The following is a 24,356-nucleotide window of genomic DNA, read 5'->3' as shown; positions in this document are numbered from 1 at the left end:
AATTTATTAAATAAATTGAGATCAATAACTTCCTTTATGAATTGATCCAGGACGGGCATAAGTGGTACTACGATAGAGTGAGCAAGCGACAGACAGGGTCGGTTTACGACTCTATGGTGAGGTTCACGTTATAATAGCAGTGGAGAAAAATAAGAGAACAACGTTGCCGATCTGTCTTGTTTGTTCGTTGTCAGATGATAGATAATTAAAATAAAAATCCCCTGTTCCGTCATTGGATACAAAAAGGTCTTGTCAAGTGCAAGACACGTTACTTACTTGAAGAATTTTAGGAGCTGCCACTAATGTTTATGCGTACTGTCCACATCTAATCAGCTGTTCCTTTATTCTCCTGCATAGGAGCAGCTAATGAAATCATGGAGAAAAAATAGCATAAGTAAATGACGTTCATGTTCCAAATTTCACTCAACTCAAGCCGATATTCCTAGTAGTTATTTTCCGTAAAGCTATGTGACGCTGGTAGTCTCTCTTACTGTGCCGTTTTTACACTCTCACCCCAACAAAACAGAAATAATAGACAGTGAATCGCCTTATATTTCATATAAGCATTGGAGTGTTATTACCTACCATACTAGGCGGTGATAACAGAAAATTGACAACTTACTTACTTGATACTTGTTGTCGAATACTGGGGATTCCAGATAGACAGTGTCATAAACAAGGTTGGTTGGTAGCCAATATTTGGCTAGTCGTTGGAGTAGAACTGATTCAAAAACTCTGGGGGTGATTTTTTCCACTTACTATAAAGTGAATATTTCTTTAGTACCCTACTGTACTACACCAACCAATTTAAATGAAATAAACATTCACCTAATACATTCAATTTACGATAACATCTCAGAGATTTTCTCAAACGTTGATTTGAAAATCTGAGCTTAAAATCTTACTGGCTAAATTGATATGGTGTGTGTCTAGCCATAGCCACCTCTAATACAAGGCCCCGGCCTACGATATTGCAACATCAAAGCGTAGGCCTAGAATCTAATACATGATTGGTGGAAAAGATCAGCTGCTATTTTTTAAAATCTCTTCCACCAATCATGTATTAGATTCTAGGCCTACACTGCGACGTTGCAATATTGTAAGTCGGGGCCTTGTATTAGAGGTGGCTATGGTCTATGGTCTAGCCCATTTTTCAATAACCTTCTTGTTGTTTCACTCCAATGCTACTAAGTACTGAGTTGTACACTGGGTACTCCCTACTCCCTCAGAGCCCTATTGCCAAGTGCTACATAATAAGTCCAACTAAACTAAAACTTTTAAAAACTTCCGAATTGGTGTAACTTATAAAATTGGGAATACCATGTATTCCATTTGAGAAGTTATAAAAATAGGATAATAGAATACACTAAAACTTCTAAACTTTATCAAGCTAGATTTTCCAGGTGCAAAATAGCCTACAATAAAAACGCTGAATGATACATTCAAAAAAATTTAATCCCTTGAAAAAGTCTCTCAAGATAAATACTGCCCAAGATAATTTGCTAACAGTAATGATAATATAATAAATAAAATTCTGTCTAAAAACTGATCAAGTTGCACTCTTTTTAATTATCAATTAATCCACATGACATATTATATTTATAATTTAATTGAAAAAGATACACAATTCAATGTAAATAATGAAATAAATAATTAACTATAGTAGAATGACATTTGCAAAAATGACTTTCTGGTTATAATATATTATCGAGAAAAAGCATCACATGCCTATGCATACGGTTCAATTTTTGACATTCTGAAACAATAAAAAAAACCACAGCGCCTGATATGACATTGTGTCTGAATAAATTAGTTTTTCATACAAGTATATGATTATATATAGTAGGTATTTGTATATAAATAATATAAAGTTCATAATAAATCTTCAATATTAAGGCAAATTCTTACATTTAAAAATTATAGCATATTTAAAGTTTTACCTAAATGAGTATTCAAAGAACATGCTTGAATGAAACTAACAAATCAACTCTCAGGAATGGTATTTTGATTACATAATACAGTAGTAATAAGACAAGCACATCTTAGCAAACTTAGACGGTTATCGGTTAAGTTCAATAATATTGATCTCATCTAACAGTCATCTCCATTATGCAAAGTCCATTGACAATACTTTTATCAAGCTCCACAAATTGCACAAAATCTTAAATGTGACTTGACAAATAGTCCCTCATCCAGAGGTTAAATGATAATCGATTTTAATTATTTTTCTCTGCATAAGTGTGAGAAGACATCTAAAAGTTGGTTCAATGCTAGTGAAGTAAAACACAATCTCATGAAGAAGTTAGGTGCTATATGTGAGTAATTGGCAGTTTGACACATGAGATAGATTGAATGATAAATTCGTGCTAATGGGGCCCCACCTCTAATAAATTCGATTAAAAGCCGAGTCAATAAACTCAACTAGGCATACTGTATTCCAACAATCAATTCCATTCATAAACTTCTTGATATAGCAATTCAATGAATTTGATTTGAAAATGCAACGAGTTACAAGCACACATTTCTAATAGAAATTATATATAGAGAAAATGTGATGTGGACAGGTCATCTCTGGAACATCTTCAATATTTCAAGATTTTTGACACTAGATAGCAGTAATTTTTTTTATTGGTGAATATATTTTTAAAATAAATAATTGTTCTGTTCCATTTATTAGGAAAGAGAAGGGAACCCGCTAGTTCAATGTATTGAGTTTTATTTCTTTCACAAAAACCAAGGGCTAAATTATTTTTCCCAACATTCTCACAGGCAGTGTTTCTCAGGCAAAAAAGAAATACATGAAAAGAGACAGTAATCTTTGGTTTTGAACCAAAGTTGTTCGTCAAGGATTGGGTGAAAATTGAGAATACAAAGAACTATTGTGAAGAAAATATTTTACCCACTTGTAGGAAAAAGCTGGTAAAATTTACCAATTATAACAAAAGTTACCGATACAATAAAAACCTACAAGTTCCAATAAATATGCGTTTCAAGCTGTGGTGTAACCAGTGTTTCTATGGACACGTTAAGGTCGGTCCCGGCTGCCTGGAAACAGTCGTTAGGTAATGTCAGAAACCCTGAAATTGATCAGGTGTGACATGAAAACTCTGACATCAGACCTGAGCCAGCCAGGTCACTCGATATCATTATTTATAGCGATGGTGTGATGATATATGTTGGAATACAACAGATGTGTCAAGTTACAGAGGGAGGATAATATTTCTCATGGTGGGGGGGGGGGGTTAGAGTTCAGAAGCAATCGACAGCAAAATTTCACTAATGATGATCAAAAATTTGTATTCTAAGAAACAATAATAATGTCTTTCAACAAGTGATCTAAGCAATCCGCGGAACCGGTTGCGACAATCTTGAACGATTTGCTGATCAAGGAAATTGAGCAGGTATGGGAATTGTGGATGAGTCCTTATGGTGGCTTCTGCTGCTGCTGCTGCTTAACCTCGATTAGATTTGACAGGGCCCAGAGCAGGGCTCGCTCAGTACTCGTCCAAATCGTAGAACTCATTGTCCAGATCGTCGCATTGCATGCTTTGGAGATCCACTTTGTATCTGAGAAGGCCTGCAAAATATCACAACATTGTTCTTACAACTGTTCAAACCCATTGTTCATTCAAATCAGTTTCAAAATCGATAAAATTTTGCCGCGTTTAGATCTACTCATAATAATTCATTGTTCATTCACATCGGTTTCAAAAGAGTAAACTTGATAAATTTTGACTTTACAATAATTTATAATTGAATGTTCATTAACATCAGGTTCATACGAATAGACTCAATAAATATGCATCAAAACAGTGCATTTGTTCATCAGTTCATTGATGTACTGTAAAATGAAATAAAATAGAAATCATCAACATTTTAATTTTAATAATTACTAATGTAATAGCACTATATAAAGTGAATATATGTAATGTAGAATAATAAAAATCCAAAAACATTTGCTGAATCTTATGTAAAAATATCTTCAGAGAATAAGAAAATGTGTGTGGTTCCAGTAATATAATATTATGAAAGTTCCTTTGTAGTTGAGAAGTTTTCAGAAAATGCTATTCGAGCTAACAAAATCCCATGTAAAACAAAATTTATTTACAATTTTCAGTCATCTTTAGCTGCATATTTTTCATGTAATATGAGTGAAAATAGAAGAGGTTTCACAATCATATTTGAATCAACTCAAAAAGTTTCTACCATGAACTTTAACCTGTTTCCAATTACTATTATCCGTGCGAACCTTAGATTGCAGCGTTGCTCTTATGGAGTACAGTGCTGCCAAATTTCACAGAATCCAGAGAGTCTGTGAGCGTAGTCCTTTTCAATAGAATCAGCATAAAAACGGCAACAGTGTGCTCCAATTGTTATATTGAAGTAATATTGGCCATATAGCCTCATTCTGAAAACTAAGGTCTGCACGGACTATAGTTATATCTTCAATTGTAACCAAGTCGAATTTTATTGTTATAATAATTTATGTGATTTTTTAAGATTTCTGGAACGATTGCAATAGAGATCCCATATTTCAACAAGAAATAAATTATGTTTAAATGAGAAGATATCATTACATATTAGCGAATATGACAAGAATTCCGTGTAGAGAAGTTTTCTTACCAATAATTCATCCGAAAGGAATACTGTTTAATATACATTGATTACGTCACCAAAAACGCTTTATATTTACCATGCTATTATTATGGATATAATTATTATAAAGCTATAGCCTATTTAGGTATTCATATTGATGCAATAAATTTACCAAAACTGCAATTAATAGAGCGCTTCAAGTGCGTTTTATAAAGACTATATTTTATAAAGACCAAGACAATTCTACGCTCATTATGAAATACTAACTTCATAGTAATAGAATCTTTTTGAAGAATTTGAAATAGACTCGTAAATTTGTTCAAGATTATCATTGGTTGACATTTCAAGCTTAACATTGACACCTTAACATTTCAAATTACTGACAAATCCATACACGCTTTCTATAGGCGGGCGGTGTATGTACAACATAATTTGAAAAGTAAAGGATATTACTTAACACAAAAAAATAAACTTCAGTTAAAAAATATCAAAATGATGAATTTTGAATTTCAACTCATCATTTACATTAAATAAAAACCTTCGAGTCAAAATAATGGATGTTTTCTCATACAATTGGAAATTGTTCACATAACATGAAAAATATCTCAGACATGCATTTTTCTACACATTCCATGACGAAAACCAAAACCATGCATAATCGAGTGAAGAGTGAATTTTTCTGCATGCCATTTAGATATAAGTAGTCACAAACCTTTGTGCCACAAAAATGAATAAATAACTAAGATTTCAATTACGAAATTGAGTATTCAACTTTTTTCAATAGAAGGCATTAAATTATTATTATTAATATCGTAGACGTAGTAGAATAATACTGTGAACACAGAAAAATACACGACATCCGACGGTTTCTAAATGTAGTTATTAAAATCTTTGAACTATAGTTTAAGATTCATGTCATTATCTTGAGCAAAGATTTTCAAACTTTGATTTGTTTTCAATCTTCAATGTTTGAGCTTTTCAATGTTCTAGGAATACGCTCATTTATTCAAAATATTGAAAATAATTTTAGTTAGTTAATGGAGAAGTAAGTAGTAGTCCTATCTCATATCTAACAGGGAGAAATATATGAAGTTACAACTGAAAATACACATTTCAGGAGCTTTACTCAAAATTTCAGATTCAATTAATCTCAGCCCTTACATTTCAACAGATAATTAATACATAATGCACCTATCTAAAAAATTAGACATTGAAATTTAAATAAAATTATGATCATTTTGAAACAGCTCTAATACAGAACAATAGTAACCATGTGATGAGAATTAAATTCAAATTCGGTTGACCAATACATAAAATCACTAACAGCATGCGAATGAGAGGTCATCACTAGATAGTGTCTTGAGAAGAACTTGAAAGAGCTCATGCAGCTTATAAAAACAACTTAGACAGTAATCTATGCTTGCTTCAAATATTCTATTCTAGCATTATTCATTTAAAGCCGATGAGATTAAGACGTAAATCATCCAAAATTAATGTAAAAAGCAATGATCAACGGAGATGACACATCAATATTAATTTCCTATTAAATAACGCTGAAAGGAATTGAATTTAATTTCATATTGAGGCCATAATACAGATAACTTATTGGCTACATGGAGAGTTATCGGTCTAAAGAGACCTAGAAATATTTGTCAGTTCAGGATGTCAGCAAATTATAAATAAACGAGCGTCTAAAACTTTATTCTGGAATGATTTTGTGATGAGTTATTGGTCTAAAGAGACCTAGAAATATTGTTCAGGTCAGCAAATTTTAATAAATGAGCGTCTTAAGAGCCGATTTCCGAGCTCGAGATTTAGCTAAGTTCTAGATTTTAAACAGCTGGAGTCAGAAAATTGGCTTTCCGAAACGGGGCGTGGTCGTAGTTTTTATGATAATCTTCATTTTCTCATTTCTATAATTGGGAACGTTTTTCCTTGACGAAATGAAACATTCCTAAATAATTAAAAATAGCTGAAACTTCACACTATTTTCCCTTTATTTTATTTTGTGTTCAATGTTCTAGTTTTTCGAAATTTAATTCAAACGTAGACTGCGACTACGCCCCGTTTCGGAAAGCCAATTTTCTGACTCCAGTGTTTAAAGTCTAGAACTTAGCTAAATCCCGAGCTCGGAAACCGGCCCCTAGACTTTAGTTTGGAGTGATTCTGTGAAGACGAGGCTCTCAGTTCATGGAGTGAGACTAGTTTCCAGTTTTCTGAGGTGAATATTATTGTCCAGCAGACTAAAGTGCACAAACTAAAGTGCTGCTGGCTGAGTGAGAGAGAGAGAGCAAATCAATTGCAACGTACCTCAAACCTCACACCTCATCATTATGCGTCAACTGCATGAACCAGCCTTCGGACTTGAGACTAAAATAACACAATCAACTTTACAATTATTTAGGAAAGTTGCAAATTGAAGCCAACTACTGCTGCAAACCTGACACAACTAACTGTTGAGAATTGAAAAATAGTAATATCCAAACGTACAGACAAAAATCAGGGTAGTTAAATTCAGAACTTAAAAGCTCAAATTTAATTCTAATTGATAGAATTCAATTGTTAGAATTTTCAAGAGATGTATTTCTGAGAAAGGACGCCCTTATTGTCAGAATTTATAATTCCTCTGAATTTAATTTATTGCTTTCATACAGTTTATTTATACAATTTGAAACATTTTTCTCTCAAAAATCATTCCTCTGAATGTCAATTAAACAAAATTCATTTATTGCTTCCATACAGTGTATGATTGTAATTTGAGGAATTTTCCCCTCAAAAATGAACATCATTCCTCTGAATGTGGTAGATAATTGGACCTTTGGAAAGATAATTATGATATTGTTTTGTGCATATCGTATTGACTGTAAACCTAGTATTAGGTCTGACTCTGTCTAATGCCAGTGTAGCATTCAAGTTTCAGGGTTTGTTTCTCAATCAAACTTTGTAGACGACTTTGTAGACCACAAATAGAATTTATTGATTGATTCTTTATTACAAACGACAAAGAATTTAACCTTAAAGGCAAGGCAGCATTCAAGTTTCAGGGTTTTTTTCATCAAACTGAGGACAACTCCACAAATATCATGGGACGTTTAGATGTAGGCACTTACGTCACGCAAACTACAGACCACCTAATTTTAAATGATATTAAAATAAAAACTATGAATTGTCACAAGTATTTCTAGTTAAGTGTGCATTGTTAAAAAGTGTAGTAAAAATTGTAAAAATGAAATTGCAGCCGCACAACACAACAGCAATAACAACAACGAAAAATCCAACAAATATTTGTTACAATAAGTTTGTTGCAAGGCGTCTACCTCTCAATACTCGTCTAAATCAACGTCGTCGAGAGGCTCATCGGCCTGAAGCGATTGGAAGTCCACCTTGTAGCGGAGAATTCCTGTTGGGTCATTCCAATCACAACACACATTGTAACATCATGTCTCTTCATCGCATTTTCATTCATTTCGTTTCAATCTAACTCATTTCAGACAGTTGTATTCAATCAAGTTGAATCCCAGTTAATTTGTATTCAACAATAATATCAATAACACGCTTAATTATAATGCCGGCACCACACTCTTGCCGAGTGCTTACAAGCCTCTCGTGTTGACCATTTGGCGAGCAGCTCGGTAAGAGTATAAACTGGGCATCCAATAAGTTTGATTCTGACACAGGTATACGTCAGCCATGTCACAAGATAGACCTACACTTGGAGTGCCTCATTCATTCCCAAGGAATAAGAAAGCTCTCGCACTTTTTGGGATAACAGGTCACGGTTAGGACACGGTTATATCTGTAAGCCAATTTGTAAGAGCTGAATAGTCCAGTGTGGCCATTCCAGGGATTAGGCATTTCAATGACCTCGTAAGACTTGGTCACGGTTTCTAGAACACTTATTAAATCTAATGGAGCATTAAATCTATAGGTTTAAATGTCTATTGAAAGAACCCTTGAATTACATACTCTATACCATACTCTAGTTGAATATCCTTTTCAAGAACCTTCAATAACTTCATACTCTATACCACTAGTATGTACATACTCCATGGAATCCATCCTCTAGTAATTTGAGGAAAGCAATTGCATTCATTGCGAACGAATTTCATAAATTTACGACTTTTTTCAAAGTTTACTAAGTAAAAGTTTAAAGTTTACTTTAAGTTGAATTTAAAGTTTACTTTACTTCAAGTTAAAGTTTACTTAAAGCTGAGACCTACCTAATGAAGTATTCACACTTTAATATCATAAAGTTATTTTGATGCATTAATTTCCATTAACAGAAATTAATTACTAGACCAACTTTCAATTTCACTTGCAATAGCTGGCAATTTAATCATCAATATTCATACCCAAGAATCATTAGCGCAATGTAATTATTATTATCATGTCATCATCCATCACCCAAAAGCAGTCCAATGCATTTCTTATGATTGTAATCCATAAGTGAAACACCACCACCGCTAAAAACGGTCCATTAGAATGCATCCTCATATTATTTAATCCAATAAGTTTGTTGAACCATAGGAATATTATAAAGAAATGATATTTGTTAGTTTTAACTCAGTATACCTTCCCGACCAATTATAACAATATTGTGATAACATCAGAATTTCCAGAAACCCCAATTACAGCACCAAGAGTTTTGACATATTTTTCAAACTCATAAAAATATGAGATATAATTATAATGGATTCACCCAAAATTTTGAGATCTCTTCCGTAATTCATAAAACATGATACATTATAAGCGAGGCCTCACGAGGCGTTTTCAGATGAGTCGGCAGAGCAAGAAGCTCTCCGATTGGCTGATTGGGTTGACGTTCGGAATCAGCCAATCGGAGAGCTTCCTGCCCTACTGACTCGTCTGAAAACGCCTCGTGTAGCTTGGCCATATCAATCAAAAGTTTATAACATGTTAATTCAGATACTTGATTGTACAAGACGAAAGTATAATACAAAACACTTAATAAGAACTCTGTTGAAGTCAAAAACAGAAGTTAACAGACACTGTTTTGAAAACCCCGATTAAACACCCAGAATTGAGATATGTTTCGAAATGCATAATATTAAGATACACTGTGAATGATAAGGTTCAACCAAATTTTCGAGATATCTTCCAAAATTCATAATATAATAAGCTACGTACAGTCTTGAGCGCCAGGAACACGCGCATTTCACTTTTTCATCAACTGATTATAAATGAATTTGTACAGATGCAGTAAGATACAAATATAATAAGGATAGCATCAGCTGATGAAAAGTGGAATGCGAGTGTTCGTGCCGCAAAAGTCTGTATGCAGCTATATATTATTCAGAATGGAGAACAAAGTGTCTTAACTAGAACAGAGAAAAGAACGTTTTTAATACGACAAATTGGGAGATCGGCCAACATTTTTAGAATTAATCTACAGCATTACCTTGCAATTCTCATCTCAGCAACGTAACTTCGACTGATAGAGATATGTTATTCAACACGACGTTCAATAAAAAGTATACAGTAGTTGTGTTAATAAATTTAGAGGACAAATTTGAGTTAGACTGTTGCGGGCGGGCGGGCGGTCGGGCATTGCTGTTAACTGCACTGCACAGCACTTCAAATGCGGGCTTGAGAGGTGAGAGTGTTGAGTATAGTTACCTCCAATGCCTCCGAATCCTCGCACAAACTGTGATCCTTCCTGTGATTTGTCGGTGATTATCTCGAGGGTGGCGCCGAAGCTCTTGTAGTTGTTGGCCAGCCATTCCAGCAGCGGCTGACTCTCCACTAGTTCCAACTCCACGCCGCTCTAGAAACAAATTACACATTATATATATCCTATACTATTAAACGAGCAACTTATGTTTATAAGTTTAGATGTTTGGATGTTTATAGGTTTGTATTTCACCGGATCTCGAAAACGGCTTTAACGATTCTCACGAAATTCAGAACATAAGTTTATAATATAAAGATTCGATTGAACTAGGTCTCATCCCTTGGAAAACTCGCTGAAGGACATTAAAAGGATAATTATGAATCATCCTTGGGAAAACAGCTGATAATTATAACGTCGTCTGTTGGTGATGAGCGAGTTCATGTGTGTGGGACTGTGTCAAAATTATGACTCAGCTGTTGAACTTTTGTAATCATTGAATCAGGTACTTAGTGCCGGTTGCAGAAAAGCCGGGTTATCTTCAATCCTGATTAATTCCAGTAGATACATATTTTTTAATGGTCTTCTCTGATTTGGTTCACGTGAAGTTAATGAGGATTAAAATTTAACCGGCTTTTGTGCAACTAGGCCTTTGTGAGGAAAATTTTTGCATTCCTCTGGGAATTAATCTCAATTTACTGTGATTAGATATAACATTTCTGTATGAATGTTATTATAATTTCTTCTTTCGTAATAAATGTTTTATGCTTTTGTACTCCAGAGCGAAGCTCGGTCCCCGATATCACTATGTAATATGATAAAGAAATGAATTGGCGAAATACATGTTTGACGCATCATCACGTCTCAACTACCGAGCTGATTAACTTCCAATTTTACATTAAGATTATTCATTAACCAAGGATAATTATAGATTTGTTTTCAGTTTCTCATGTTTTATAATTCGTCAAGTTTCCAATACGTCAAGTTCTAAGTTCGCAAATTTTCCAGTTTGTGATACTTTTTTCGAATGGTCATAGATAGTGAATTCAACGGTTTTACTTATTATCATATTTTATCTATAATATGTTCTTTCTCTATATCTTCTTCGGGTCGATGTCAAACGAGGCAAACGACAGAAGAGACCAGCGACAGTCGAGACCAGCGACGGTAGACACCGGCGACATTCGAGGCCAGCGACGGTAGAGGACTCCTGAAAAAGTGGCCTCAAATGTCGCCTGCGTTAGGCGACAGTTGAGGCCACTCTAATTTTTGTACAGCCCCGACAGTCGAGACCTGCGACGGCAGAGGACTCCTGAAAAAGAGGCCTCAAATGTCGCCTGCGTTAGGCGACAGTTGAGGCCTACGACCGTAGAGGACTGTAAAACAGTAAACAGTAAAACAGTCCTCTACGGTCGTAGGCCTCGAATGTCGTCGGTCTCGACTGTCGCGCCCCCATCTTCTTCTACCTAACTATAATAACGAGTGTTTCAAAAAGGACGCACAACGAAGTTTCAAGGAATATATTTTCTGTATAGGGAATATTTTGTTCCCCCAAATAACAGTTGGCACTACCGTAAATGAATACTAACAAGCAATAGTAAATGTAAAATGGTGCGTGCTGGTTCAACAATGAGTACGGTAGTGCCAACTGTTATTTGGGGGAACAAAATATTCCCTATACAGAAAATATATTCCTTGAAACTTCGTTGTGCGTCCTTTTTGAAACACCCGTTATTATAGTTAGGTAGAAGAAGATATAGAGGAAGAACATATAGATAAAATAGAATAATAAGTAAAACCGTTGAATTCACTATTTTATCTATGACCATTCGAAAAAAAAGTATCTCAAACTGGAACATTTGCGAACTTAGAACTTGGCGTATTGGAAACTTGACGAATTATAAAACATGAGAAACTGAAAACAAATCTATAATTATCCTTGGTTAATGAATTAATATTATCCACGTAATTTTGAAAAAATAATAAATAATTATTCCATTTTTTATTTTTCCTCGACATAGGGAGATTTCATTCCACCATACAAAATTTTCCCCAGTGCAAAGCACGGTTTATATGCTAGTGAGGTCGACGTTATAATGGCAGTGTTTGATTAGCAATGGTATTGCTGTCCTTATCTATCATTCAACAAAGCGGATAGCGCTATCTCTTTCTCGCTTTGCTCTGTTGCCAGATCGTCTTCTAACAATGCAGAATTGATAATTAATCAACAAAATATTTCATCTTAATTATCGAAATTCATTATTAAATTATTGAGAAATATGATTTATTGCTTAATAAAATGTAATTGATTATTTTTAACAAGAATGAACAGTTAATATTACATCAATAAACCTGTATCAGCTGCCATCTATAGAAGGCATTGACAAGACTGAGGATCGGCAACGTTGTTCTCCTATCTTTCTCTACTGGCATTATAACGTGGACCTCACTATAATAATAAGAACCAATGTAACACCGATATGTATTATTGATAGTAAATTAATAGATTACCTTTTGGTTCACTGGTGCATTTTTAGAATCATCTTTTTAAAACAATATTCTGTTTATACTCATCATAAGATGAAATGCTAAAAATATCTTATTCAAGAAGGTAGAAAGTTATTAAATTTCCACAACTTCAAATTTGATTCATTGCATACACTTACCTCCTTGTCAGTGAAATGGGTCTTATCCTTTTCCTGCTCAGGAGTGAGATGAAGGATTTTCTCCTCCGAGCTGGTGTGGTTCTTGAGCACGTAGCGCTGAATGTCTAGATTCTCCCAACAGATGAGGGTTTCCACTGAGCCAAGCTCCAATGCTCGAAGTGTGTCCTCTACTCCAAAGCAGTATTTCCCTGTGTCTTGACTGATTTCATCAAAATAACGTCCTGTAAATCACGAAAGAAATTATTTTAAAAAATCTAGAGAATTAATACTATCAAAGTAAAATTAAATTCGTATGGCTTTTATTGGTGGGGAGTCCCTTGCTGTAAGGTCCCACTATAGAGAAACGATAGCACAAGATATTCCATGGTATATTCATTTATTTCATTGACAATCACAACTTATAATTATAATCTATATAATATGATTGGGAGAAGACAACAGGCATAGCCCAAAACTGTCTTCTCCCAAATTTTTACAAAAGTTTCAAAAAAGAATGACGTTAAGATTTCACTTTTCAATATAGGGCGTTTATGTTCCAGATTTCACTGTTTAATCAAGCTGACAGTCCATGAAGTTCTTTTTCGCAAAGCTATGTGACGTTGATATTTTCGCATAATGTGCCGTTCTTACACTCTCACCCCAATAAAACAGTAATTGACCGAGCGAAGTGAGGTCTAAGATTCAAGTCGACGGTTTGGCATTTTTCTTAATGTTTAAATGTTTATATGTTGCGCATTTACGGTGAAACGCTGTAATGAAATTTGACAGGTATGTTCCTTTTTAAATTGCGCGTCGACGTATATACAAGGTTTTTGAACATTTTGCATGTCAAGGATAATATAAAAGGAAAAGGAGCCTCCTTCAATATTAGAGTAGAAATCAGACTATAGAATTATTCATCATAAATCAGCTGTCAAGTGGACTACTAGTAGTTCTGTGAACAGTAGACCTCACGCAGTATTCTCATCCACAAGTACCTGATTGAAACTATAGACCTTATGGAGATACAGCAATAGACTGGCTTCTCCACACATCTGTGTAATCACTTGTCAGCTGATTTATGATTAATAATTCTATAGTCTGATTTTCACTCATATTGGCGTATGAAGGAGGCTCCTTTTTCCTTTTATATTATCCTTGAAATGTAAAATTTCTAAAAACATTGTATATACGTCGACGCGCAATTGAAAAAGGAACATATCTGTCAAATTTCATGAAAATCTATTACCGCGTTTCGCCGTAAATGCGCAACATATAAACATGTAAACATTAAGAGAAATGCCAAACCGTCGACTTGAATCTGAGACCACACTTCGCTCGGTCAATAATACTACCCGTTCAAAAACATCGAACATCTTGAAAATGTATCTTTCCATCAACGTTGTAGACAGTTGCAGCCAGACCTGATAACAGCGCTCACACTCACATTCCGAGACAACTCATCACGGCACGATAGGACAGAAAGCTCTATGTTTATTTAGGATTTTTTCTAAAAATTTTTAATTGATAAATTATTTATTAATTTTTGAGAAAACATAACAGGTCAATGTAACTTACTGAGCGCGAGGTCTACTGTTCACAGAACTACTAGTAATAGACAGTAGTTGACAGTAATCATCTTGAGTTAACAGTGAAATTTGGAACATAAACGCCCAATATCTTGTGCTATATTTTCTCTATGGTTCCATCTCGGTGGAAAGCATAATTTAAGCTGTCAATGGGCCTTATGACTGTCATACTTCAGCCGGGATCGAATAGTATCGTGCCCACCCGATAAAACGGGACGGAAGTGACCTGGCTAAAATTTGTTCGTATCCGGGTTTGAACCCTGGATCTGTAGGCTGCTACGCAAACACTATATCCATTAAACCACGGGTCACTCCAATCCTATTACAGTAATAAATAGAAATGGGAAAAATTTTATCGAAGCCTTGATATAAAAATGGAAAATTGCATCAAAACCAGAATTACAGAATAGATGTATGAGTTTAATAGGGAATTTTTCAATCACTTACCTATAAGTTTCTTTTCCTGGATAAATTTGACATTTTGCAAAGATTCAGCAGCTAATTCAATGGCCTGATTGAAACCATTTTCTCCTCCGTAAGACACATCAACTAATTTTATTATTTTGGCTTGCAACCTCTGAAAAATGAATCATTTCTGTGTAAAAAAAACCCTTAAATAATGTTCAAGTTATTCCCTTAAAAAAATGTAGTGAAATGGAAGTGAAATATGTTAATCAGTTGTAAATTATAAAATAATCGATAAAGAGTGGATTCATTTCCAAAGTTTATTTAAATACAGTTGAATCGAGATATAGTACACCTCACGGGACCGCTCAAAAATGTACTGTTACAAGGTTTGTACTAAATTGGAGTGTACTATATCAAGGTTGAAAGCTAGATATGGACGTTTCAAGGGACTGCAGAAACAATTTTTCTATTCTGTTACTCGAAACCCAGAAATTCGCAAATCACGACAGTTAATACAAGGACAAATCACACATTCATAAATGATAGTTTGTTGAGCAAATAAAACAAAATATGCTGTGTTGAATAAAATATTATCTTAAAAACTTACCGGGTCGAACATGTCGGATTGACTAAGTTCAGTTTTAAAATCAGCACTACCAGCTAAGATTAGTCCAGCTATATTTGGTTTGTCGTTGGTTATGAATAGTGTGGTGGCTACTTCGGCCACCTTTCTCACATAGTTGTGTCGTTTTTCCATTCTCAATCGGGCGAACCTGAGGGCTGACTGACCTCCTCTGCCTGCCAACAATCAAAATTCATACAATCAACAATTAATGACAAAAATACAATAATCTATAATATAATAAAGGAAATTGGCTTATACACGTACGGGATAGAAGAATTATGTTTGACGTATCATCACGTCTGAACTACTCAACTGATTTACTTGAAGTTTTGCAAATAGATTCTTAATTTACCAAGGATGGTTATAGGCCTATTTTAAATTCAAGATTTCAGTAGGTCAAGTTTTCAATTACTATACACTTATATTTAGTCTAATTATTAGACCCTTGCGGATCAGGTGTTACCTGCTAATTGATTTTTTTAGCATCAAATGTAGATCATCCTATGGCTTGTATAGTATATGTGCTTGTATTGTATTTAGACGGCCAAGATAGCCGATAGCCGACTAAGTCGTTGCTGCACCCTTCAGTCTGCTGGCGCTACATCATGGTCGTAGGTTCGAATCCCGCCCGTAGGCATGAACGCTCGATCATCTCATCAAAAATTACCCTAGCAGTTGTCCACGCACAAGCAGATAAGTTCATGAGAAATAGCCCGCAATAAAAAATAAATTTGAAAAAGTAGTCTGATATAATGGACAACATTTTGATTTTGTTATGGGTTGAAGATTCTTCAAAATCCTATTATATAAAGCGAGCCTTAAGCGAGCATATTAAACGAAATTTGGAATATAGTAGGTTTATGATATAAAAATTCGATTGCACTAGGTCTCATCCCTGGTAAAACTCGCTGAAGGATATGAAAAGGATAATTCATCCTTTGCAAACAATCTAAATAAGAACTTTTCTTTTTTCAAATATTTGGACTGGAAATTGGACCTGAATTCAAGTGTATGGAACATAACCTACTTTTTGGACCATTTATAGTGTATAAATAAAAATTCGGTGAAGAAACAGTTTTGGGCTGTGCCGGTTAGTCCTTCCCCAATCATTTTGAAGAATAAATTGTGTTCTGTTTTTCAATAAATAAAAAACGAGCGAAGCTCAGTGCCCCGATATTGATAGTGGTATGCAATCTAAACTAGTGAATGAAGGATGATTAAATTCCTCTATTTATTAAAGTATTTAATTCCATTCAAATTTATTCAGTCTGGAAAATAAAGATCATCTGTGATGATATTGTCATAATTTTATGACCATTATTTATACTGCTACAAAGACCTTTTTGAGAAGTCTTCTCTGATAGGTTCCCGTGGCATATAATCATGATTAAAATTCAACATGCGTTTGTGCGACCGGGCATCCAACTTCTGTACAGTAATGAAAAATTATTAATACTAAATTCTATTCAAATTTAGTCATGGAAAATATACATTATAGATCATAATTATGTGACAGTTTAATCATCATAATTTACTGACCATCAGTGCTACAAATAATATCAAATCAATTCAGTTAACAATGTTGACAGAACGGCTTAGTAGTGCGAGAAACAGATTCGAAAATGTTTTGTCATAGCTTTGTCAAAGTGCCAAAATCAAGTTGAAAATGACGACTATAGGAAACGATTGATAGTTGGCTGCTTTTAGAGACATATTTAGACAACCTGGATGGGAAAATTGTCTATAAATAGCAGTCGGTATACACGTTATTAATAGCACGGAGAGGACGGTTTCAGATTAGGAGTAATTACAGGCACATTATTTATATTAAATATCAACAATCTATGGGCTATTGAGGGATTAAAACCTGATTGTAAGGAAAAACATTTTCAACATTCGACGAATGAAGAATAATGTATAAAACTTTCCTTGTGTCAACTTCAAGTATCATGTCCAATATCTTCCAGAATCAATTGATAATTGTTATGTAGAATTAAACTGTAACTGATATAATTTATTGGTTTTTTAATTATGTAAAATGTTAATGAGTCAAAATTTTATATCTAGATGTTATATTTTTATGTTGAATGTGCAACAGTTTATTGACTATTGTCAATATTTGCTGATGTATTAACCAGTGACAAATAATAAGACGAATGAATATTGGTTTTCGTCTTTTATAAAAATATCAAAATTTATGAAGGACTCAAGAGTAAGTCACTGAAGTTCTATAGTGAGGTCCACATTATAATAGCAGTATTTGATCAACATTTGTGTTGCTAACTTTGTCTATCATTCGACAAAGCAGAAAGCGCTATCCTTTTCTACCTCTGCAACGTTGTAGGATCGTTACCGTGCTTACTTTTTGGACAGTTTCATTCTTCAAGTTCCCTTCTGCTATTTAGTTCTTCGATAATATTTGCAGAAGTCCTATATATATTGCTTTCATTAGATATTTGGAATAATTATTATAGAGTGGCCGAAGTCGAATGGATTAGATGCTGGCTTTGTAATCCAAAGGCCCGGGTTCGAATCCCAGCCCGGACAAGATAGTTTTCTCGGGACACTCCCAAGTTTCGGATGGACACGTTAACGTCGGTCCCGGCTGCCTAAAAAGCAGTCGTTAGGTCATGTCAGACAGAGGCCCTGAAATTGATCAGTTGCGACCTGAAAACTCTGACACCAGACCTGAGCCAGCCAGGTCACACGATATTATTATTATAAAGTAATAACATACCGTGCTTCTTGGGAAGATCTACAGTGAATTTATGCAGCACTTCTCTGGTGTTTCCTTGCAGGGTTCCAAAGAGCGCACCGTTACCATCCATCACAATGAATCCAAACTTATTGTCATCGGCTAGCAGAGCTGTCAAAGCTTCTGTATGGAACTGAAAATTAATTAAAATTTCTATTAGAAAAGTATAACAAAATTAGATTTTATTAATGATAGAAAACTTATAGTGAATTTTGTGAGTATGTAGGTAAAAAATAAAAATGCAATGATCGATGAATAAGTTACTGTACTGGTTGATCTCTTAGTTTGGTGAATGAAAAGAATATAATTTTTGAATCATGATTGTATCTTTACTGGTGAGATCTCAATTTAGTAAATGAATGATAAAAACATTTTTATGTATGATTGTAATAGGTGAATTGTAACGAATTTAGTAAATGAATGATAAAAACATTTTTATGTATGATTGTAATAGGTGAATTGTAACGAATTTAGTAAATGAATGATAAAAACATTTTTATGTATGATTGTAATAGGTGAATTGTAACGAATTTAGTAAATGAATGATAAAAACATTTTTATGTATGATTGTAATAGGTGAATTGTAACGAATTTAGTAAATGAATGATAAAAACATTTTTATGTATGATTGTAATAGGTGAATTGTAACGAATTTAGTAAATGAATGATAAAAACATTTTTATGTATGATTGTAATAGGTGAATTGTAACGAATTTAGTAAATGAATGATAAAAACATTTTTATGTATGATTGTAATAGGTGAATTGTAACGAATTTAGTAAATGAATGATAAAAACATTTTTATGTATGATTGTAATAGGTGAATTGTAACGAATTTAGTAAATGAATGATAAAAACATTTTTATGTATGATTGTAATAGGTGAATTGTAACGAATTTAGTAAATGAATGATAAAAACATTTTTATGTATGATTGTAATAGGTGAATTGTAACGAATTTAGTAAATGAATGATAAAAACATTTTTATGTATGATTGTAATAGGTGAATTGTAACGAATTTAGTAAATGAATATGTAAAACATTTTTTTACAAACGAATGAAACGGTTAGGCCTATCAGTATTTTCGATACTGAATAAAGAATCACTTGTTAAGTTAATGCGATATTAGTAGATTCGTTTCTTAGTGAATGAATATGTGAAACATTTTTGATTTATGTTTACTTTTTTTACTGAAAAAAAAAAAACTTTTTTGTGTGTGAAATATAAACTAAGAACATGCAATAAATTACAAAGGATTATCACTTGTAACTATTTGTAACTTCATGACTATCTACAGAAATAGCCAAAATCGAGTTAATACAACACGTAACTGAAATTGAATACTACAAGCATTATGTAATGATTTAAGATGAAAAGTATGATGTAATATACTACTTTCCAACTTAATTTGATAAGAAATTGAATGAACATTATTAAATAATACAATAATAACAAGATAGAAGATCATCCTGAAAACATACAAAATATTATCTATCTGCACAAAAATTCAGTGAATTTGCACTGTATATTATTTCATACAGGCATACTATTATTAAATAATAACTTACACCAATTTGAATTTAAACCTGATTCATCAAGAATAGTTCATCTCTCCAGATTGTCAACTTTAATACTTGGCGTGAAACTCTTGTCTTATTAGCTTACCTTGCCTTAGCTTACCTACAAAGAACAGGCTCACCCGTTAGCTATCTAGTCTCATTTCCGACCTTCTCTAATGGCTCACTGTCCTCCCAGATCCCAACTCTCCATTAGGCAGGTACATCCTTCCTTGAGGTTTCCACGATTAATCCAAATGGATTTAGGATCACATCCACATTCCATCAGCTGTCCCACACAGGTTTCCAGCAATCTACGATCTCGCTTGCTCCAGCAATCCACACATCTCTCCTTCTCAACTCTTTCACAACTTGCACTGGGTCAAATACTCACCTCAGTAATATCTATTTAGCCAAGGAGCGTCATTCAAATACCAAATGAAGGAACGTTCAATATAGTCCTCACACAAGGTCCATGTCCCCGCTCAGTACACAAGAATCAATTGTGTTAATTGTGTTTAATAAGACAAGAATATTGTATGACAAAGCAAAAATAACAGAGTGCAGTCAAATCATTGTATAATGTGATTCATCTATGTTAAATTGTATAGTCAAATAATCCAAATTATTACACAATTTCTCAAATGAAATTAGAATTCATATATTAAATGACATAATTTATTTATGAGGATCCAAAGAATCCAGAACTCCATAGATCGTTATCATAATTTGCAATTTAATTCACTTTACGATGCTAACAATTTAAACTACTATAGCAATGCAATATTACGTAGATCGAACAGACAGCAATAATTATCACAAGCTATAATAGAACTGTCCAAATTAATAATAGCTTTTCAATTTTCCCAACACATTACCACATTGCAATAAGATTACGCAACTTGCGTAATTCAAAAGAGTATTCAAAAATCCCAACATTTTATGAATACTATTACTAAACAAAGCTTCTATGAAGCAAGCTCATTAACAAAATGAAGATGAAAGCAATTCATCGTTAGTTTTGGAGAAATTATGTCAAAATAAATACAATTATGATTAGAAATTAATCACAGTCATATAATGGTGACAATGAAATACCAGTACAATCGTAGCAGGATTTTCAATGAAATTGTATTAGCTACAGGGAAACCCCTCCCTTCAAGAAATAAAACCAAGTAATTCAATCACTCAAAATACCGGAAACTAATAGAGAATACTGAGGACTTAGCTACTTAGTTGAAAATCTCTTAACAACGCCATTGATTTAAAAACTCTTTTATACTAAGGCAGTTTACTTCAAAATAAGACATCAATAATAAAAAATTTGCTGAAACTTTCTTCTCAAAGTTATTATTTGTGCATACTTTTCGAATAGAAATTTGAAAAAACAGGTGAATAGATGTAATGAGGTATTCCGAACTTATCATGTTGATAGAAGCACTTAAAATACAACTCAAATAAATAGTACGTCAACAAATGTTTATCATAAATGGTGAAAACAATAGTCTCATGATTTATACTTACTTTATTGTCGCAGAGATAGAGTGATGTATTGATTGGCTTGAACGGTTCAAAATCTATATTCACTTTCTTTTCTTTTCCTTCTTCAGTTACGATTGTTCCACAATAGATAACAAGACCGTTGGGTGGCACTGAAACAGAAAGGGTTTTTGATAAATTGAAATGTATTTAGGAACTCCGAGCATTATAATATTAATGACTGTGACACTTATAACTTATTTGTTACTTTGAGTAGAATAGTAGAAATGATGCATTGCTGTATAAATAGAAGATTCTTCAGATTTTTCTGACGTTGTTTCAGTGGAAGTTTTCAAAACAGTTATCGGGCCTGAGAACTAAATTTACATACAACTCAATTGTGAATAAAATAATAACAATATTGAAAATGTTTTTTTTTTGTCAAGAGAAATAGATTAAATCCAGCTTTACTCATTATTTGATAGAATTTGTTTTGCTACGCCAGAGGATGATGATGGCCTCATGTGCGACAGGCTTGTGCGTGGTTAATGAGACTTATGATCAGAGATGAGCTTTAGGTGGGTTCCAAACCACTGAGAAGCGATTTTTGAACTCATAAATGGTGATTAGAGGAGTTGTGCTCTTAAAGTGGTCACCCTAACAACGGGAGTAGAAGGCGCATGGATCTTATCTCATCAGCGCGACCACAAATCAAATCGCTTCTCCATGTTTAGAGTAACAACTAAAGTAAGAAAAATAGTCACAGCAAGATTAAATAAAATTGTGTAACCCATTAATATTATATAAAGTAAAACAATAGCTATAGTATGATTCGGGTAAAGCCGTGTCCTGAACAAATGTTCGACAAACATGTTTGTGGAAAAAGTTTGGGTAAATTTCATTATGTTTGACAAACAATGTTTGCCCGTGGCCAGTGTAGACGAGTCACCAAACAAAATATTTGTGAGAGCAGGTTTTATGTTTTACAGCTGTCAAAACTGAAAATGTTTGTTTGACAAACAATGATTGTCCAAACTTTTTAAAATGTTTTTGTCTGAGCTCCTCAACAAACATGTATGTCGAACATTTGTTCAGTGTGGACACGGCTTAATAAAGTCGGTGGAGATTATAGGAGTACATGGCTGACAAGTCTCATATTTCCACCTACTTCTAGAGATGTGATTCAGGTCATGCCGATGTATTTGATATAATATTAATTGTTGATTCTTGTTAATAATGAGCAATTAATTTTATTTGTCAGAAAATTATTTTTCCACGATTGGTTAATCAAATTTCATAATTATTGTGATTTAATATTCTGGTAGGCTATTTCATTATATTTTTCCATATCTTGGAAAAAATTTCGCAATGTTGCGAAGCTAGAAGAGGAATAAGATCTAGACCATATTGAGCGTTTTTCAGGCGGCGTTTTCATAGTCGGCAGGGAAGGATGCTCTTCGATTGGCTGATTGAATTGGCGCTGAAAAAACGCTTGATACGATCTGGCTCTAAAGGATAGAGCTATCTGCTTTTTCTAACAAACGACAAAGATAGCAATCCAATTTTAATCAGCTGAATCTCGCTATTGGTAACTTAATTAATTGTAAACTTACCCTTGGTGTAGAGTTTAAGTCTATGTTGGACAGAAGTAATTGCACCTAAAACTGATAACCTATTTACTCGAGACTTGATGTTCGAAGCAGTACCAAATTCATCAGCCAACATTTTGCTAACTCGAGATATTTGATCCTTGGGTGGAATGATGAGAGAAATCATACTTGTTCCGTTTCTGAAACAAACATACAGGAATGATTAGAAAAAGTAATTAACTTATCCCGAAATTAAAAAGGTTGAAGAAAATAGAAATCTTTTATTATCAATTTAAAAACTAATGCAATACAAGATATTAGGCCTATATATGTTATTTAATAATTAGTGAAGAAAGTAGAAGAAAAATGTCTAAAATTTGAAATGCTTACAGATTATAAATTTATAAGAACACTATATGCTAGTTCTCAAACTTTGAGAAGCAGAGTATACATCTAAAAATGTATTCATTTATCAATTGATACAATAAAAAATTACTTTTTTGCCATATGGAACTTTATTCTACCTGGTCGACTGGTAGATTAGTGTTATAGGTACATAATAATTGAAAAATAATAGACGTAGGATACAATTCAGAAGGAAACATATTTAGGCTATTCTAATCAAGACATACAGAAACAGCATTAGGTTAATAATATTGTAAATAAATGCTATTTATTAGTAATGTGATAAAGCTGGTTTTGTTTACACCAAAAATTCATAAAATAAATACAGCACTAAACCAAGATTATTGATATTGGCTAGTAGATGCTACAGACATCCCATAGATCAAAATTACTGTACTCACCCTCTAGCCATTTCCAAGCTTTTTATAAGTTTCTTGATCTTCCATATTTCTACGTTTCGATCAGAGGATGTTTCCTCAGAAGCATAACCCGATGACATTTTTAGATCGTGGATTCAATCAATCCAAAAGAAAACTGTCTGATGAAATGAAGGTTGTCGATATGCAATACGTTTGATAAGAATCAAGTGAAGTGACTGGAATTGTTCTATAAAGAATCAAAAAACTATAGCTCAGGTGAAAATACGAAAATTTCAAAAATTAAAAAGAAGCTTTGAACATAGAATAATTACAAGGCCTTAGCAACTTATATCCAGTTATTTCCGGATTTTAACCACACAGACACGTCGCTTGTTCACAAGATGTAGCGAAAACTTTATCTTTGTATTGTTTAGTAGAAACATAAAAACACATTTCTGAACACCTAAACACACTATTTTAACTTATTCAATTCAAAATAAAATTTACATGCCATGTGGACAATTCAGACAATTAACAAGCAACTATGCCTGTTTTCCAAAAGGACAAGCCTATTATTGACGTCATAAGTCCTGTTATTCAACCTACTGCCTTCTGATTTTAGTTTCAAGTAAAATTATTATAATAAGCATTTTTATCAATAAATAAGTACTAATCAAACTATTGAAGATTAATGTTTACCTGGAATTCTTTATTGCATTGA

At 33.5% G+C, this 24,356-nt stretch overlaps 1 protein-coding gene across 2 annotated transcripts; it reads right to left on the bottom strand.

The window, feature by feature from the left end:
- Positions 1 to 1,437: 1,437 nt before the first annotated feature.
- Positions 1,438 to 24,249, bottom strand: LOC111043886 (eukaryotic peptide chain release factor subunit 1). 2 transcript variants are annotated; one of them, XM_022328935.2, is made up of 10 exons: positions 23,678 to 24,227; positions 22,896 to 23,071; positions 21,328 to 21,455; positions 18,230 to 18,380; positions 15,475 to 15,665; positions 14,907 to 15,036; positions 12,892 to 13,112; positions 10,234 to 10,381; positions 7,914 to 7,996; positions 1,438 to 3,577 (listed from the first exon to the last, which is right to left on the bottom strand). In XM_022328935.2, the coding sequence occupies exons 1-9, from the start codon at positions 23,773 to 23,775 to the stop codon at positions 7,917 to 7,919; spliced, it is 1,323 nt and encodes a 440-aa protein (XP_022184627.1). In that variant the 5' UTR covers positions 23,776 to 24,227; the 3' UTR covers positions 1,438 to 3,577; positions 7,914 to 7,916. The 2 variants fall into 2 exon arrangements, with proteins under 2 accessions (XP_022184627.1, XP_022184620.1); XM_022328928.2 differs by lacking the exon at positions 7,914 to 7,996 and having other exon boundaries at positions 23,678 to 24,249.
- Between the last annotated feature and the right edge of the window lie 107 nt (positions 24,250 to 24,356).

This window comes from Nilaparvata lugens, chromosome 4, assembly GCF_014356525.2.
Source record: "Nilaparvata lugens isolate BPH chromosome 4, ASM1435652v1, whole genome shotgun sequence".
Classification (NCBI taxonomy): domain Eukaryota; kingdom Metazoa; phylum Arthropoda; class Insecta; order Hemiptera; family Delphacidae; genus Nilaparvata; species Nilaparvata lugens.
This window is presented reverse-complemented; position numbering and strand designations above follow the sequence as displayed.

Coding starts and splice junctions, on each gene's coding strand:
- LOC111043886 (XM_022328928.2), bottom strand. CDS start 23,775: ATGTCATCGGGTTATGCTTCTGAGGAAACATCCTCTGATCGAAACGTA. Junction 15,666..18,229: donor AGATCTTCCCAAGAAGCACG/GTATGTTATTAC, acceptor GATTGTTGGCAG/GCAGAGGAGGTCAGTCAGCC. Junction 15,037..15,474: donor AATCCGACATGTTCGACCCG/GTAAGTTTTTAA, acceptor TTCATTTTTCAG/AGGTTGCAAGCCAAAATAAT.